Genomic DNA, 18,754 nt, shown 5'->3' on the forward strand with positions numbered 1-18,754 from the left:
ACCCTGGAACTTTCCAGATGCAGTTAGTCACACACAGACACAGGCGCATTATTGATTATAGTGTGTGCTATGGGGAAATGGCCGTCTGCTTATAGAGATATGTATGTATGTATGTATTTGTATGTGTGGTTATTATCTCTGAGGCTGTTGACCAAAGCGAAGACAAATCCTCCCATGCGGCGTCAAAACAGACAAAGGTCATTTAACTCGCCAAACAAAGACGCGTCATCAGATGTACATATCAGCTAATACAAGGAAATATAGAAATAAAAACTACATATACATACATATTTTCACAAGCACAGATGCACGCGCATCAGCCAGCTGTCATTCTTAGGGCAGTGTTGGTAAACACCAACAGTGGTGTGAGCGAGACAGTTAGACTGCGTTGATGCACAACGCATTTAATTTGAAATGGCCATTACGACAAATTTAGCAAAACAATTGAATTATTCTTCATCTCACACAAAGGTCTAGAAAAAAAAAAACTTTTCGATCATATTTTCATGCAACCCAAAGGTCCAGGAATAGCCAAACAACGCATAAGCAAAAGACTAAATTACCTGAGAGTGAGCGAGCTAGCACGACTCAGGTTCGTTTTTGCTCCCCTGTATAAATACGACTGACTCGACAAGAAACGGTTCAATCGCTGTGAAAATTTTGAGGAGCACGCAAACCCCAAGCAAGTTTTTGTAATTGTATCAAAAAGTGCAAGACTATTAATTAAAAGAAATATAAAGCAAATTTATTTATTCATACAAATTGTGCTGCAAACGTAAATTAGGTAAGTAAAGCAATATGAAAAAGTAGAAAATCGATTTTTTTTTGGGTTTCTTTTCGTTCTTTTGTTCAACTGCAAAACAAAATGGCCCCGCAGCCAGAATAAAAAGTGCAGCAAAGAAAAAAATAAAGTTTTATGCCCCTGTTGTTCATTACTGTGTGTGCATGTACGCCCTATGGGGGCGTCTGTTTTGTAGTTAGATTAGTCATTCTTGGAAATTATACATTATTGTGAAATCACTTATTATCGAGAAAAAGTAAAAAAAAAAAGGGAAAGGTGTTTGTGTGTGTATACCAGACGACATTTTGTTGAGTAAACGGTAAATTGGGTCACGACGCAGAAAAACTAACTGCGCCATTGCACAGAAATACATGCATACGTATGTATGTATCTATGCATTTATACACAGACATACAGCTACAATTTTCTTTTTTCTATTTCTTGCACACATTTAGCCAACATGCAGATCTTCGTGAAGACCCTGACTGGCAAGACCATAACCCTCGAGGTCGAGCCCTCGGACACCATCGAGAATGTCAAGGCTAAGATCCAGGACAAGGAGGGCATTCCCCCAGATCAGCAGCGTTTGATTTTCGCCGGCAAGCAGCTGGAGGACGGACGTACTTTGTCCGACTACAACATCCAGAAGGAGTCGACTTTGCATTTGGTGCTCCGCCTGCGCGGTGGCATGCAGATCTTCGTGAAGACCCTGACTGGCAAGACCATCACCCTCGAGGTCGGCCTCGGACACCATCGAAGGCTAGTCCAGAGGGCTCCCCAGTCAGCAGCGTTTGATTTTGCCGGCAAGCAGCTGGGGACGGACGTACTTTGTCCGACTACAACATCCAGAGGGTCGACTTGATTTGGTGCTCCGCCTCGCGGTGGCATGCAGTCTTCGTGAAGACCCTACTGGCAACCCCGTCCGGCCTTCGCCCTCCCCCTGGGACACCCCGGGCTGCAGATCCGTACCCCGCAAGACCACACCCTCGAGGTCGAGCCCTCGGACACCATCGAGAATGTCAAGGCTAAGATCCAGGACAAGGAGGGCATTCCCCCAGATCAGCAGCGTTTGATTTTCGCCGGCAAGCAGCTGGAGGACGGACGTACTTTGTCCGACTACAACATCCAGAAGGAGTCGACTTTGCATTTGGTGCTCCGCCTGCGCGGTGGCATGCAGATCTTCGTGAAGACCCTGACTGGCAAGACCATCACCCTCGAGGTCGAGCCCTCGGACACCATCGAGAATGTCAAGGCTAAGATCCAGGACAAGGAGGGCATTCCCCCAGATCAGCAGCGTTTGATCTTTGCCGGCAAGCAGCTGGAGGACGGACGTACTTTGTCCGACTACAACATCCAGAAGGAGTCGACTTTGCATTTGGTGCTCCGCCTGCGCGGTGGCATGCAGATCTTCGTGAAGACCCTGACTGGCAAGACCATCACCCTCGAGGTCGAGCCCTCGGACACCATCGAGAATGTCAAGGCTAAGATCCAGGACAAGGAGGGCATTCCCCCAGATCAGCAGCGTTTGATCTTTGCCGGCAAGCAGCTGGAGGACGGACGTACTTTGTCCGACTACAACATCCAGAAGGAGTCGACTTTGCATTTGGTGCTCCGCCTGCGCGGTGGCATGCAGATCTTCGTGAAGACCCTGACTGGCAAGACCATCACCCTCGAGGTCGAGCCCTCGGACACCATCGAGAATGTCAAGGCTAAGATCAGGCAAGGCTAGCCCGCTCCCTCACCCGGGGTCCTGCTTTGGTGCTCCGTGCTGGGGTCCCCCTGCTGGAGACCATCACGTGAGGTCGGACAAGGGGGGCAATCCCCCAGATCAGCAGCGTTTGATCTTTGCCGGCAAGCAGCTGGAGGACGGACGTACTTTGTCCGACTACAACATCCAGAAGGAGTCGACTTTGCATTTGGTGCTCCGCCTGCGCGGTGGCATGCAGATCTTCGTGAAGACCCTGACTGGCAAGACCATCACCTTGGAGGTCGAGCCCTCGGACACCATCGAGAATGTCAAGGCTAAGATCCAGGACAAGGAGGGCATTCCCCCAGATCAGCAGCGTTTGATCTTTGCCGGCAAGCAGCTGGAGGACGGACGTACTTTGTCCGACTACAACATCCAGAAGGAGTCGACTTTGCATTTGGTATTGCGTCTTCGCGGTGGCGCTCTTTAAATATTCTCAGCGTAATCTCAAAAATATGATCTTTTATTCTTGTAGTTTATGTTATTGGCTTTGCAACAGTAAAAAATGTATTCTGTATTAGTAATATCCACCAAATTAAAACATTTTAAATCTGTGTGTTCAAGAGTAAGATTCTGATGTTATTTTTTAGCGGGTAGCATTGGTGGGGGTTTGGGAAGTAGGCATGGACAATTTTTCCACAGTTCTACAGTCTGGAGTCGACATCGGCCCACTTTGTTTGAGGTGGCGGTGGGCGTTGCAGCCTTGCAATTGATTATCGACTTGCGCAATTTCAGTCGAGGGCTGAATAATTGAAGGTTTGGTTATGACATTAGACTTTTATGTTTTCCAGCAGAACACCAAGCCAGCAAAATTATATCCGCAAAGTAAATCAATCTACTAAATCCCAGAAAAACTGGAATGAAAGCTGGACGCATATACTTTCTCTCGCTCTGACGGCAGGCATTTCCCATAAGGCCATCTCTATTTTCCAGCTAGTCAGTTGGCAAAGTCTAGTCATTAGACTCTAATGTCATAACACCTTAACGCATTGAAGCTTTATTCTCCAGACTCAATATTTAAATCCAAAATAGACTATTTATTACTTAGACTTATACTTCTGCTGTTTTCAAATAAAGACATTCGATTGCAATCGCCTTGAGTCCAAAACTGCCGATTCATCTGCCGGAGTCGACTCGAGTGACAATCGGACCAATCTCCAGCCCTGGACAGGCTCAGCTGTTCGACCTTCCATTCGAAACGAAAAAGTCAACAGGTTCGGTTCGCAACGCAAGTGAAATAAGTGGAAAAACATGGCAAAAGAAATTTCATTGGCTACAGTCAAGCAGCACAACAAGGCAGAAGATCTCTGGATAGTTATCGAAAATAAAGTCTATGACGTCACCAAGTTTCGGACCGAGGTAAAAGCGGAGATTGTGTTGCTGCTGGTTGACGCTGATTTCTTTCTACATATGTAATTGACAGCATCCCGGTGGCGAGGACTCCCTCATAGATGTGGCTGGTCGTGATGGCACCAAGGAGTTCATCGACGTGGGCCACAGCCTGGAGGCCAGGTCTGCAGCCATTCAATTTGAAGAACTTTCAAGCGCTTTGCGTCTCCCACTAATTTACGTCTGTTCTTATTTTTGCTTTCAGGGAGATAATGAAGAAGTTTTACATTGGCGATTTGGCAGCTGCTGATGTCAAGACGACAGTCCCAGTTAGGTGAGCAGCCGGCTGTAATTTAACAAGGATAAATAAAAGAACGCCTGCGATCTCATTACGTGTAGAAAAATATAATAATCTTTCCCCCATCTTAGCTATTCTTGCATAGCATGTCTTTCACAAATAATCAATAAGTCTGTTACGCATTTCCCCTGTTAACCGAATGTTTGCATCCATCAACGAAATGTCCCACGCATGAAATTGCAATTACTGACAGTACCTTCTTTCCTCTAAATTTTTTCTCATTGCTGATGCTTGTGCAACTGAATCTTTGGCCATGAATATTCCATGCATGAATATGTCCTGACTAACACCCCTCCTTCTTCCCACATAAGACATACTACAGGGCGCTAGAGAAACGTTACTATAGCTTAGCCAAACTTTCTGAAATTATTACTTGGTATATTATAATCATTTATCAGTTATTTTAAATGTTTATTGATCTGAAATGCACCTGTATTTGGTTTCATAATTATCACACATTTGATATGAAATCGCTTGCTCTTTCCCCAAGCTTTAAGTCATTCTCATGCTCCAAAGTAAAGTTCTACAAAAGCTAGCAAACTTGACCAAAGTGAATAGGGACCTGTAAGTTTTGTACATTTATTAATTACGTAACACTAAATTAAAGCACCAAAATCACTTGATAGCAGGTACACATGTACATATACTCTTGATTGACTAACACAAAAATTAAAATTAAAATTGGAATTAACTTTTGCATGGTAGATTTCGCATCGTTATTCGGCATTGTTTATGATGTTATCTTTTGCCTTTTTCTTTTGTTTCTTGGTTTCTCTTTTCCCACCAACACAACCACAACACTAGTACCACGCCCACAGAAACTGGTGAAGGCAGCTCCAGTAATGCTCCCAAGCAATGTTGCATCCTGCATTAACCCACCTTGCAAGTGCTTAGAGTCCCCCTTCCCCAAAAGCCTAACCTATATTTACCATATTTAAGAATGATCTTTCCCCAATTTTGTAAAACGTATTTTCTATTTGCCGCTTCAAACAGATGCGCTCACGTGGGACTGGCCCTGGGTGCTATTGTTCTGGGCCTTTCGATTATCTATGTGTTCAAGCGATGAGGAGGACCCAAGCAGTAACCATCGGTATCGGTACTGTCTGATATTTCTCCTGCTCCTTCCTTTCATTCCGCCACGACTGGAACAAATTGGAATATTAATGCTCGCATTTTAGATGTTGTACAATAATGTCATTATTTGTTGTGTCGTTTTACAAAAAAAAAAACCCACAAAGTACCCGTGTATGTATATATACGATATTAATTTCTTAGAATTAATAGAACTCCGAGAGAAATCCAAGTAAGAGTCCATAGGAGAGAGCGAGAGAGCAGGGACTCTGAATGTAAAACGCTATACATGTACTCACCTACCAATCTATCTATCAATCTATCCATCTATATCTATAGTCAAAGTTCTATCTGTAGTACACACATTTGTTCAATGTTTAATTCAATAAACCATCTACTGTATACAAAGGGTAAGCACACACACACTCTTCTTCTTCTCTTCCTTCGATTGTGCTTTAAAGCAGAGGTGGGAGCACGTCATTGCTCCCAGCTGTTCCCGAGTCGGAAACGAGCAAACACTTCTGATATTTGAGACTTGTACAATATACTCTTGCACTCTGTCTGGCTGTTCCCATACCTGCATCTGTCTCTTTCTATCTCTTTCTACCCACCAACGAAATACCATCCGTCCGTTATAACTCACTCTCTCCGCCAGAAACTGCTTACTGGACGGGGAAGACTGGGCTGTGAGAGAGAGAGAGAGAGAGAGAAAGCGTGCGAGAAATTGTTTTCTCTGCATCTGGTTGATGGCAACTTTATTCGTTTATTTCCTTTAATTATTTCAAATTAATTATTTCTGATTAAATATTGAGATTTAATTGTTGGAATCATTCGATTTTTTACGCTAGCTGATATTTAGGTTTCTCCAGCTGTGGGTCTTCCGCAATTCAATATATTTAATAAATAAAATACTTTTAGTCTTTTACGGCTTAATTTGGTCCTGGAATAGTGAAGAGTTGTGAATAGTTTTCAGATCTGCATCTGCTTGCTTGGTGCTCTTTTGCTTTGGAAAGAATCTTTGCATGTTGCTTCAGACGGACCATCGGACTGACAGCTTTCTGTTTCTGTGTAAAAAATTAATTCTGTTGTTGGGTGGATCCAGATTCCGATCTGGATCTAAGTGAGGCTGCGGCTGCCTCCTGATCATCCTTAACCGTCTATTTTGAGTGATGTGGAACGTCTTGTAGCTGCGACGCTATGGCATGCTTAACCTGACGCTCAATTTCGACAGAGTGTTCAGAATCGAAAAGGGCCGCGAATGAGCCGCCGGGCCGCTCGTCCAGCTCCTCCAAGCCGCACTGAAAGCTGCTGTGCTTATCCATCAGGGTCTCCTTCTTTGCTTCGGGTTGCAGGTGGGTTTCGTTCAAGTAGCCATGAGAGGCATGTAGCTGGAAGCGGCCAGGGTTTCGTCTCATGGCCTGGGCAGAAGTCTCCGGCCCGTTGTCGTCGCCGAGTTCAATGTTGCCGATGGGAGAAGGACCAGGAACGCAATGCAGATGCCTGAAGTCCGAAAAGGTGAGCCCTCGGGGCAGTTCCGCCTCCGTTATTGTACCCATCTGGTAGTTCCTGCAGCACTGGACGATCCTCTCACCCAGCGCATCGTCCGAGTCCTCCGAATCGGTGTCTGAATCGATGGCGGGGCCCAAACATCGTCCTACCTCCGACTTAAGGCTCTTCAGGTGGGTGGGCGTGGGCTCCGCTTTCCAGCGCGTCCTGCGTAGGCGGTGGGAACGTGAATCTCCAGAAATTATTAGGGGTATCCATGCAGTGAAAGGCCCAGTTGTCCAGTTGCCTGGCCGGACAGATGGCCTGCGGTGGGACCATTTCGCTTACCATCATCTCCTCTCTTGTATCCATTGCGGTGTCATCTGTGGCATCGGCGACAGCATCAGCATCCAGAGTACCTGGGGACACAGACTCCTGCTCCTGCAGGGGTTCCAGCTCGTAGTCATCGATCATGGCAAAGAAGCTGAGGCAACGGCAGACACTGCAAATGTCCTCCCTCCCTAGCACCTCAATGGGACTCTCCTCAGAGCCATGGGTCCTCCAGCGACGGAAATCGTACGCCGCCATGGAGCTGAGAGCCCCCTTTTTGTGGCCACATTTGGTGCACTCGTACATGTTTCCTTATAAAGGGGGAAAAACTATAACAAAATTTTTGATCAATTTTCCAAATAGTACATACGGGGGAATTATATGAAACAAGGCCTAGCCTGTGCCAAAACTTTGAGACATCTGAGATCCCCTAGACTGTGGGATCTAGTGTCAAAAAAAAAAACAAGTAGACTGGAGTATGTAGTGGGGTATAGAGATAGACAGAGAGAGAGAGAGAGAGAGAGGGAGATGTGGGTGCGCTCGCTCAATGGAGTAATCACTCTTTGCGGCTAAGCTGCACTGGAAGAGAGAAAGAGATCACGACGAGTTAGAGTGGGCCAATTGGGGGGTATTGAGATGGTGCCTGTTCTTATGACCTGTGCCTGTGACAGCTGATAAATCAGTCACGTTGCGATTAATGGGATGGGATGGGATAGGTGCGTGTGGGTGTGCGTTACCACACAATGACTACTGTAATATCAGTAGCTATATTTATTGAACAGGCTCTGCACTCAGCACATAAATTTGACAGTCAAATAGACTGAAAATTAACAAAAGTTTCTTGTAAATCTGGAACCATCAATTAATACAATTAAATTTTGGGCTGATGCCGGATTTTCCTAATGAATTTGAGCTTGAATTACTATCAATTGTTTGCGCTTCCTGGACAGGCGCTGCAGAACGGTATGTGGTATGATCATGATCGAGGGGCTGGCCAAGAGAGCGCCCAACTCGTGACTGTCTCGGATGTCGTAGGTCCTGGCGGTGGTCACCATCATGGTGTCGGGGCGGTCTGGTGCACGAACAGCCAGTGTGCCAAGGACGCGCTGATTGGTGGGCTTCAAGCTGGTCAGCCATAGGAGTAGCATCTCCTGCGAGTCGTCATTCAGTTGCTCGCACTCTGGCACAGAGCTGCCGCTGCGGCAGTGCCCAATGACATCACGGTGCCGGATACGGGCCGACATGAGTAGAACGGGTAGCTGATGCTGCAGAGCGTCGCCCTCAGCACTGATAATCATTCCCTGCACAACGAATATCTGGTGGCACTTGGCCTTGTTGAGACGCGTCTCATTCGCGTCCAAGAAGCAGGTCCTGGTCTGCCGCAAGCCCATCCGATCGATGGTCACCGTGCTATGATTGCTTATTATGTGGCTGAGAATGTCCGAGACGAAGCAGGTTCCCTGGCAATCCGCATCGGGGCACTGTATGGGATTCCGGCGCACCTTCAGCTTTCGGAATGCCGTCTTCGGCTCGTCCGGGCTCTGCAGGACGTCGACGCCGTGTAGAGCCGTGCTGAACTGGGATTCGGCAGGCCATGCAGGTTTGCCGGTGGCTAGGCATGGATTCGGGATGATCACCTCGTAGTTGCAACGCTGCACGAGGGACACAGGCATCTGCTGCTGCTGCTGCTGCTGCTGCTGCACGTTGGCCTCGATACTGTGGCCACCACTCTTCTCTTTGAGGACATCCATCAGTCGCTCACCGAGCGCGGCCTTGCTTCGGGGCGCGTCGGGACTACAGCTGGACTGACTCTGCCCCCCATATTCCCCGTGCGACTTTGAATCCTGGTCAAGTTCCTTGCTAGCTTGCGATTCTCCTTGATTTTATGCTGCAAATTCAGGGAGCTGTGAGAGCTGCTGAGCGACTTGTAGCGCGACCTCCTGGTCGGCAAAGTCTTCGGCTCTGGCTGCTCCTCGTTGAGCCACTTCGAAGGTGCCTTCGGACAGTGCCTGGAATAGCGGGCTATCTGCTGCATATGCATATCCTCCAGAGGATATATGGGATTCATTTTAAGGTTTGGCTGCTGCGGCTGCTGCGTATGCGAAGTCTTGGAGCTTCTTCGATTGCGGAGATCCTTGGAACGGCAGCAGGACTTTGCCGGCAGCTGGGGCTCTGCTCGCGCGACGATCGTGGACTCGAATCTTGGCGCAGCTGTAGGTTGGTACATCGTGGGGTCAGTGGAGGTTGCTGCTGTTGCTTCTCGCTCCAAGTTGGTGGGGTCAAAGGAGGCTTCTTCTTCCGCAAATAATGCCGCTTCTGCAGGTGTGGCACCTTTGGCGGTCGATGCGGATAGTCATCCTGGAAGTCAGAGGCAGACGTACTCCCAACAGTCTGCCCAAAGTGCTGAAAGACGCAGCCGGGCTGCGGATGGAGGGAGCAAGCAATGGTATGGGATGGGACAACTTGGTAGTATGTAGATTCAATCGATGATTGATTGATTGTCTTTGCTGATGGCTTACCGCATTATGTCGCGTTTTTCCATCACTATCCTCCTCCTCACTGTCCTCCAGATGGACAAAGAAGCTGAGCTCATGACATCTGCTGCAATAGTCAGAGGAACCCACTATGGTGCGCTCCTCTGGCCTGGTGCGAGGACGACGGAAATCGTACTCCGGATTCTTGCCAATAGTCGCCTTCGTCTGGCCACATATGGTGCACTCATACATTCTGCTTAGCACAGGGGAAAGATGTCCTCGCGTTATCAGATATCGAGCTTACGTGATTGGTTATAGTGGGATATAGCTGATACATATATGTACAGATATATAATGTATAATATGGCAAGTGTTTTTCCAGTTGAAACAGACACTAATTGTCTACAGTACAGAGTCAGTCGTCGTGGACTGAAGTATTCCACAAATCGAGGCCCTGATTTGTTCGACAAAACTAACTAGATTTACCCTTTCTTGCCTCCGCTTTTTAGGTCAAACTATTCTTTGCCTAACACGTTTGGTCTTTGGTCTGTCTTTTATAGGGATTATGATTTTGGGTACTTTAATTCCCCGTACTAACTCCCCTCCTCTCCTGCTTATCCGAAATATAAACACACCCTTACGGCTAAGCGACACTGGGAAAGAGAGGGCACCTGATATATCTGATTAAAAGCAATGGAGTCTTATATCTAAATCTTATATTTATTACAATAATAATGTTTGGGGGGAGGACAGACAAACAAATTGAGAGATTTAATTGGCAGACAAATGACTCATTTAGTTGCTGCTCCCATCCATATCCCTATAGCCCATATTCAGCGAATTCCCCCAAGGTTAATTGTGGCCCAAGAGAGGGATGGGATTGGATAGGATACCCTCTAATGGTACTGGGGGGGCTGTAATACCTTAATTTCTAGTCCAAAGTGTATGGATAATTCATAATATTCGGTTGGTATTTATTTTCTGGTCAGAAAAAATTTTAAATTTATTTTTGTCCGCCCATCGTCATAAACATCATCATTGAATTTCATTTCAGTTGACAAAAACTGCAATCAATCGCGATCAAAAGTCTCGTTGACAGAAAATTGTATCGGAATATATCGCACATGTATGTATATCGATCAATGATCGAGCAACAGATCATCGCACTTAAACGATAGTTTATCGCGAGTTTTTTTTTTTATTAATTTTAGTTAATTTAATTTCAGATAAATGATTACTAAAGCCCATACATCTGTATCTGTATCTGCATCTGAATCTGCTTCTGCTTTTGTGTCTGTTTCTGTTTTTAAGTTCTACGAATAGTTTAAGAGTTTTGCGGAAACAATGGTGGGAAAACAATCCCATCCCATCCCTCCCCATGCCCTTTTGAGTGTTGACTGTAGAGTGTAGTAGTTGTTGTTGTTGTAGTATTGGCATTTAGGAGCCGCCACACACAGGATCTCATTAGTTCTCGTCGTAGAGCGGCGTCGAATCGCCCAGATTCATGGAGTGCGGCGAGGTATTTGTGCGCGGCGTGCTACGCACCGATGCTGCTTTGGACGAGGAAATGGCGGCACCGGCACCAGCACCGCCAACGCCAGCGGCAGCACCAGCGTTCCTGGTGCCCGTCGAGTACTCATTGGTGGGCGTCGTCCTAGAGGCGCTGTATCCGAGGTTCATTCCCAGACCCATAACCATATTCATGCCCATTCCCATGGCCGTTTGTTGTGTCTGCTGCTGTGTTGGCTGTTGCTGCTGCTGCTGTTGTGGGGGCCTTCGGCGCGCCCAGGAATCGTTGGCCAGCTGCCAGTCGAGGCTCTCTTTGGCACGTTGCTGCTGATGCTGATGCTGCTGCTGTTGCTGCTGCTGCTGCTGCGGCTGGCCACCGCTGTAGCCTCCTCCTCCAGCAGCAGCACCCCCCATATCATAATAGTTCCTTGGGGTTCCGCCACTCCCACTCCCACTGCCACTGCCATAGTGTCCATGATGTCCATGCCGCATCTGCTGGCTGCTCGATGACTGCGAACTGGGGCTGGGTACATTGTGGCCGTAGCGCGGCGTCTGTGAGGCATGCGGCGTGTACGGCGTCATGAAGGGTGTCTGGCTGCTGGGCGTGTATGGGGTGTTGATCGCGGCACCGCCAAACGATGGCGTCGCTGAGGTGCCATAGTGTGCAGCGGCCGCTGCAGCGGAGGAGCCGTAGCCACCACCGCCGCCGCCAATGGAATGCGATATGGAGTAGGCACTGGATCCGGCACCGCCACTGCCACGTATGTCCGAGCTGCTGATGCCGCTGCGCGGTGTACCGCCGGACACGCTGCCCGCAATGCTACCCGATATGCTGTAGGGCCCTGCCGAGGATCCTCCGCCCCCAGAGTTGAGCATGGCCGCAGGCGGTCGCATGCCATGCATCGGTGTGTTGATTGCCGGCGAGGCGGTTGGGTCCAGCCAATGCTCCTTGAACCAGCGCAACAGACTGTTGACGGAATCAAAGACCTGGCCGCGAAAGCGATAGCCCTCGGGCATCACCGTCACATACTCGGTGCGAACCTTTGTCTTGGGCAGATACGAGAGCAGGAATTTCCCCGGTATAGTCTTCGAGGCGGTAAAGAAATAGTGGATCTTTTTGGGGTCCTTGGTCTTCTCGTCGCGCAGCAGCTGCTCCATGAATTCCCGCTCATTGCCATTCGCTGGCGTCGCATTCTTCTTGTAGTACTTGTACTGGATGAGCTCTCGGGCCGCGGCGGCCATGGGATTGATGTAGCGGGCAATGATCTCGTCGAGATCTTCGAACTCCTCGGTGCCGATCCAGAGGCTGCGCCCCAGGCTGTAGTCGTTCTCCTTGCCCTCCTCCCGCACATCGATGTGCTGGAATACCTCATCGGCCACCTTCCATGTGGCCGTTAAATGGGCCGCCGATTTGCTGCTGGGTCGCATCGCCACCTCGCCCTGATCGGCCTCCGCCAGCATGGCGATCACCTCTGCATATGACTTGTTGAAGAAGCATGGATGGGCGATCACACGCCGCGCATAGGTCTTGCGCTTGAGGGCCTTGGCCTTGGCGTCCGTCACCTTGCGGTTGTCCAGCTCCTCGGTGACAAAATCGTAGAAGGCATCGCGTCGCGGCCGCCACTCGTTGTTCACGTCCTTGAGGTCCGCCGTCTTTGAGGAGCAGTCGACGGAGAAGCGATCAATGTCGATCTTGATGATCCGCACATGGATCATCTGGGCGACACGGACACGCTCCTCGGGATTGCGTACTTGCTTGTCGGACAGATTCTTGATGTGTATGAAGCCGGGTAGGCCATTTTCCAGCCGCACTCGCACACCCGAGGCCTGGCCGGGACACGAATTGGCATCGAAATGATTCCACACCTCCGACAGCTCGGGGAAGTCATCCTTGTGGCAGAAGGGGCACTGCCAGCTGCCCGTGTTCTCAATGCGCACGGGATTGGCATTGTCCAGCTGCTCGCCCTGGGGCCGGCGATAGGTGAAGCCCGTGACCATGGCCGTCACGCATTTGCCCACGTAGAAAGAGTCGGGCGTCTCCTTGGTGAGCAGATCGAAGAGCTCCTCGGCGCTGGGCTTCTGGAAGGGCGACCGGTAGTCCTTGTACAGGCAACTAAGCTCGTTCCGGATGTCATACAGCGTGATGCTCTTGCTGCCGAAACCCTGACGCTCCAGTTCGACGGCAAACGCATCCAGATCGAGATCCTTGAGACGCTCCGGCGACTCGAGTATCTCCTCGAGGGCACCCGCCGGATTGGTCTCCTCGTCATCGTACTCCATCGCATCGATGGCCATCTTGCGGGCCCACTCGTACGTCTCCGGATGGACGCGCGAGCCATCCAGCACCTCCACATACGCCTCTGTGCTGTCGCCCAGCGAACTGGTGTCGATCTTGATGAAGCCGCTGCAATTGATGAACACCTTCGGGCCCAAATGGCAGACGGTGACCAGCTGTGTGCGATTCTCCAGCCGCTGGTTGCTCTGCTTGAGGAGTTTCAGCAGCGCCTGGCCCTTGCGCGGCCCCAGGCCGCAGGTGTACTGCAGCAGGTTGACGGTGCGCGAATTCTGCACCATCATATTGATGTCCAGGCCCACCTCGCTCGTGCGATTGATGAACTCCAGGCTGAGATACTCGAGCAGCATGTCGCGGGGCACCCGCTCCTGCAGCGGATGGTAGCGCAGGCACAAAATCTCATCATCGGCATCGCACAGCTGCGAGTATTCCACGAGCGGATCCTGCATTTTGCGTGCCAGCGAAACGGCCTGCTTCAGCTGTGGCGGATACTCCTTGAAGTCCGATTCGCCCTTCTTTGAGTTGGCATAGATTTTGGCCAGTTCGTTGTCGATGATCTCCACCTCGATGGGCGGGAACTGCTCGTTCGTCTCCAGATCCTTGAGTATCTCCTTGATGTCCGTCTGGATCATTTGGGCGTCCCGCGACTCCGCACCAATCACCACGATGTGGGGCTTCTTCATTTTGATGAATTCCGACAGCTTGCGGAGATCCGTGAGCTTTTGGGCCTTCTCCTCGGCATTGTGCGAGCTCTTGCGCTTGAGGATGTTCGGCAGACGCAGATAGTCGGAGATGTCCCCCTCGACGGTTGTCACCGCACAGAAGGCGGCCACCGATTGGTCCGGATCGTAGGCCAGTCCGAGCACTCGGATGCCCCTCAGTGTGCTCCAGTCATCGTATTTGTAGTCCTGCGGCAGCTCTGGCTTGTAGGGGGCCACCTTGAGCCATTTGTACAGCTTGGCGGTGCAGGAGCGCAGCACAAACTGTTGCGCCTCCTCGTGCAGGGTGGCCCTCAGCTCCTTGATGAGGTCCGGGATGACCCACTTCTGCAGGGCCAGCTGTACGCATTCGGCCCGCAGGGCATTCCATTCGAGGACATGCTTGGAGAACTGATCGAGATTGTAGAGGGCCTTGGCCTCCTCCACATAGTCACCGGGTGGGCCATTGGCATTGGCATTGCCCTCAAACTCCTCGAGGAAGGTGATCTCCAGCAACTTCTCCTCCTCGGCCATCAGCAACTTGATGAACTGATCGCCAAAGAGATCGCCCACTGGCTTCTTGTCCACATACTTCATCGAATACACCGGGGAGTTCTCATCAATCAGCACCATGCCGTTCTTTGTGGGCCTTATGTTGAGGCGCGCTCTATCAAAGTACACCTCACGCATGGTCTTGCGTAGCAGCGGCTCTTGGGCCAGCTGTCGGGCCACCACATACTTGGCCGCATGCATCACCTCGTCGGTGGTCATGAACCGCGGCGAGAGATACTGCTTGGCCAGCTCCAGCGGTCCCAGGCTCTCCTGGGTGACCTCATTCCGCTGGTAATTGTCCCGCAGATTTTCCGCAAACTGTTCGGGCGTGAGGCCAAAATGTTTGGCGAACCCACAGATTCCAGCCTTGCGGAACACCGCGTAGGGACTGCTATTGGGCGCCTGCTTCAGCTGTTCGTCCTGCAGCAGCAGTTCCGGATCATCTTCGTCGTCCACTTCGACGGGCACAGCATCCACATCATCGCCATTCTCAGCGGCGGCTGCCTTTCGCCTGGCGCGATCCTCACGCCGCTCCTGCAGCTGTTTGCGCCGCTGTTCGGCCTGCATTTTGGGCAGTTCGTGTGAATAGTTTAGCAGAAAGTACATGTGAACGTCCTTCAGCTCCTCCATGGACTGGACATCGTTGAGCCGCTCAAAGTCGCTGTCCAGCATGAGCCGCACATCGTCGGGCAGGGGCTTCTCGGTGTCCGCACAGAGCGTGTCCAGCTGGAACTGTCGCATCTTCTCGAAGAGCGCTTTCAGCTTCCGCTTGCGCTCGTTCAGCTGGCACCAGCGCTCGTCGAAGTAGTAGACCTTCCACAGGTCATCGATATTCAGTTCGGGCTTAACATACTCCTTCCGATAGAAGGCAATGAATGGCACCTCCAGCTGCTGGTTACGTATGAACTCTAGCGTCTGCTTGATCTTCTTCACGGCCGTGGGTGGCTTGCGCATCTTCTCCCGATTGTCGGCCTTCTCCTGCTCGGAGACGGTGTTCTTGCAGAACGCATACTGATAGATCCAATCGGCCTCGTCGTCCAGCTCCAACGAGCCCTCGGGCACGGGCGTTACGGGCACCTGTCGCAGCTGCATGCGCTCCGGTATGTCTGTTTTTCGTATCTCATTGTCCAGGTCGGTAAAGTGGCCGCGCTTCAGCTCGCTCGGTTCGTAAATGTCGAAGATTGTCTTCTTGGCGACCTTCTTTTTGAGGGCCTTCTTCTTCTTCACACGTTGATCATCGCCGCCAGCCATATCCTCGTCGTACTCATCGCCCTCGGAGTCATCCTCGTACTCATCCTCCTCGTATTTGGAGAAATCATCATAATCAAAATCGACACCAAATATGTCCTGGCCCTCTTGCAGGGATCTGGTTGTGGTTGTGGATGTGGATTGGTGGGGACAAAAAAAAATACAGAATTACAATTACAATCTTTTTTTCTGGGGGGAGAAACCTCTCTTTTGAGGTTGCGCGGGTGCACCACTTACGCATCTGTAAATATGGGACGCCTCTTCTTCTTTTTCTCGGCAATGGGTCGACCATTGTCATCCACAATAAAATCATCGGCATCTGACTCAGAGTCCTCCTCATCAAAGGCATCCACCTCGCCATGCCGAGGACTGCGCTCGCTGCGATGCTCAATGCTCTACAATGGGCAAAAGAGGGTCAAATATATTTGCTTAGAAGATCTCAGTAGTGTAGTTAAGTGGTTGGGTGGTGTACCTCATCGTTTTCGTCAAACAACTGTTCGGCGATCTGTTCGCGGGCCAAACCCTCGTCCACATGCTGCTCCTCGCCATCGCTTTCGTTGTCATGAATGCGCCTCAGACGCTTGAAGCGTTTCTATGTATGCAATATATATAGATCATTAAATATGTTGTATACATATCTAGAATATTGGCTACTTACACGTCTCTCAACCTTCACCCCTAGATTCTCTTCAATCAGATCGTAGTCATCGTCCTCGAGTCGATCATCTAGATCATCATCCTGATGTTTCTTCCGTTTCTTGCCACTGCCACCGCCTTCGTCATCATCATCGCCGCCGCTGGCAGTGTCCGAATCGCCGCTGCCGTCCTCCTCCTCAATGGGTCTGTCATCAATTAAATCTTTAAGCTCCTCACGCAGACGTTCTTCGTCATCTAATAAAAAAACATTAAAAGTGTATATTACAATCGAGTGCATGATAAATTGGTATAGGATATATGTAGCTCTGGAATATTGGGGGTTCCCAATCAATTCTAGGAAGTGAATAATCATGTATGTTCGGTATGAAATGATTTGGAAGATTATCTTGCGCTGCCTTTCACTTGCAGGGCCAAAAAGAAACTACAATACAAATACACATATGCATGGAAATATATTCAAAGTAGGAGGCAAGTCTGTGGCATTGTTTACATCTTAAAGTTACAGTCGTATGTATACCCTCTGTCTCTCTCTGCAAAGGGTATTCCAAGTACGGTTAAGCCATACACCTATTCCTAACCTCAATGTTGTAAACAAATGAAAATAAACGATTGAGAAAAGCAAAAACAGAAAACTGTTTTCGTTGGGGGGGATACATGATTGCATTGGATTTTCCATTGGGACGCTGCCTGCTGTCTCCTCCTGCAGATGCAACGATTCATGGAGGGGCGGGTGCGGGTGCATTACATGTATCACAATTTGTTTTTGTTTTTACGGAGGCCCCTCTCGATAGATATGGCGGGTGGATTGCGGCCGTGTGTGTGTGTGTGTCTGTGTGTGTTATGGGGGATCTAGTGAGATAGAGAGACGCACCTTCCTCCTCCTCACTGCTGTCAGATACGACGGCTTTCAGCTTTTTCAGCTTCTTCCTTTCGTTTAGTTCCAATTCCTCCTCTTCCTGTAAAAATCATTGAAAAGGCAGTACATTAATATGTGGCATACTCTCATGCATGCATTTATATAGTTGATATGATATGTATATAAAGGAGCATATATACACATACGTATATAAGCGCGGCGGCTACAACAGAAAACTACAACAGCGTGCAAAACGCAAAAAAAGATGTGCCGAAATAGCCGGAAAGCGGTGCTTACCTCCGATTCCTCGGCCTCCGAGTCCAGAAATTCTGCCATTCCGAATAAATTAAATGATTAAACTAGTTCTCTAGTTGCTTAAAAACGAATATGACTAAATAATGCACAAATTTATTTCAGTGTCACAATAAAAAAAAAACTCAAAGAAGCAGAAGTGTCAAATTTGTGTAGAACGCTAGTGTTGGCAAACGTCAGCATCGAAACCCGGGACGGAGCGTACCAGTACAGTACACATTTTGTGAACTAGTTCTTTTTGACGAGTTTTTTTCTTCTTCTTCATTTTTGACGAGTTTTTTTTGGCCTGTTAGATATGATTTCGCCATATGTTATGTTAAGTTTTCGAACTTATGTTATGTTAAGTTTCGAACTTATGTTATGCGCAAAAATCACAAAATATCATGGCAGCCCGAAACTACGAATTGCACGAGTCTGGCAACGAAACAAAACGACGTCACATTCGTTTTATGTTGTTTTTGTTGTGATATGTAATATGTAAATAATCCAATAAAAAGGACTTCTGAAAACTTTCCAATCTTGTAGAAAATTTCTGTATCTATCGGATAAAATTATTTTTTTAGGGCTGAGAGTCCCAGCTAGCTAGTAATATTAAACGGAATATCAAAATCGAGGAATATCAACGTTGAATTAAAAAAACAAGCAACTACGTGGTATGGGCTCAAAAATAAGTGTGGATTACTGGTTACAACCGATTAAGAGCGGGGTAAGCTATTTTTTTCTGGGTTTGAGGTTCCAGTCCCACTCGACAAAACAAATCAAGTGAAATATATTTTTCAACGTAGACATTTGAAAATGACCCCAAACTCATTTAGCGCACAAAAATATCGATTTTATTCGCTCTCAAATCGTGGTGGTTTTTCAAAATTCGCTCTCACCGTAGTGGTTTAAAATTTGCTCTCTTTCAGTGGTGAAGAGAGCATTTTTGTGGTGACTTTCCCCTCATTTTCGTGGTGTGAGAAACATTTGATTTGTATGGGAAAAATTTTAGCAACATGGGAAATGAAGTGCAGCATGTTTTGCAACGGCACGGAATGAGCAACAAGTCTGAATA

The 18,754-nt window shown here is 48.8% G+C and overlaps 4 protein-coding genes across 4 annotated transcripts; 2 read left to right on the forward strand and 2 right to left on the reverse strand.

The window, feature by feature from the left end:
- Positions 1–648: 648 nt before the first annotated feature.
- LOC111069362 (polyubiquitin-B) lies at positions 649–3,097 on the forward strand. The gene is given in 5 exon segments (XM_041594512.1): positions 649–784; positions 1,237–1,593; positions 1,596–1,693; positions 1,743–2,500; positions 2,583–3,097. Coding segments are annotated over 4 exon segments (1,584 nt in total). The 5' UTR covers positions 649–784; positions 1,237–1,241; the 3' UTR covers positions 2,959–3,097.
- A 603-nt stretch (positions 3,098–3,700) lies between these two features.
- LOC111069364 (cytochrome b5) lies at positions 3,701–5,700 on the forward strand. Its single transcript, XM_022359389.2, has 4 exons — positions 3,701–3,887; positions 3,952–4,040; positions 4,123–4,191; positions 5,209–5,700. The coding sequence occupies exons 1-4, from the start codon at positions 3,780–3,782 to the stop codon at positions 5,279–5,281; spliced, it is 339 nt and encodes a 112-aa protein (XP_022215081.2). The 5' UTR covers positions 3,701–3,779; the 3' UTR covers positions 5,282–5,700.
- A 2,300-nt stretch (positions 5,701–8,000) lies between these two features.
- LOC111069360 lies at positions 8,001–8,852 on the reverse strand. The gene has a single exon (XM_041594474.1). It carries the CDS (start codon positions 8,850–8,852, stop codon positions 8,001–8,003), a length of 852 nt encoding a protein of 283 aa, XP_041450408.1.
- A 1,701-nt stretch (positions 8,853–10,553) lies between these two features.
- On the reverse strand, positions 10,554–17,893 carry LOC111069359 (transcription elongation factor SPT6). The gene is made up of 6 exons (XM_022359385.2): positions 17,686–17,893; positions 17,404–17,488; positions 16,534–16,766; positions 16,348–16,467; positions 16,113–16,270; positions 10,554–15,993 (listed from the first exon to the last, which is right to left on the reverse strand). The coding sequence occupies exons 1-6, from the start codon at positions 17,722–17,724 to the stop codon at positions 11,040–11,042; spliced, it is 5,589 nt and encodes a 1,862-aa protein (XP_022215077.2). The 5' UTR covers positions 17,725–17,893; the 3' UTR covers positions 10,554–11,039.
- Between the last annotated feature and the right edge of the window lie 861 nt (positions 17,894–18,754).

This window comes from Drosophila obscura, unplaced genomic scaffold, assembly GCF_018151105.1.
Source record: "Drosophila obscura isolate BZ-5 IFL unplaced genomic scaffold, ASM1815110v1 contig_29, whole genome shotgun sequence".
NCBI classification, from domain to species: Eukaryota; Metazoa; Arthropoda; class Insecta; order Diptera; family Drosophilidae; genus Drosophila; species Drosophila obscura.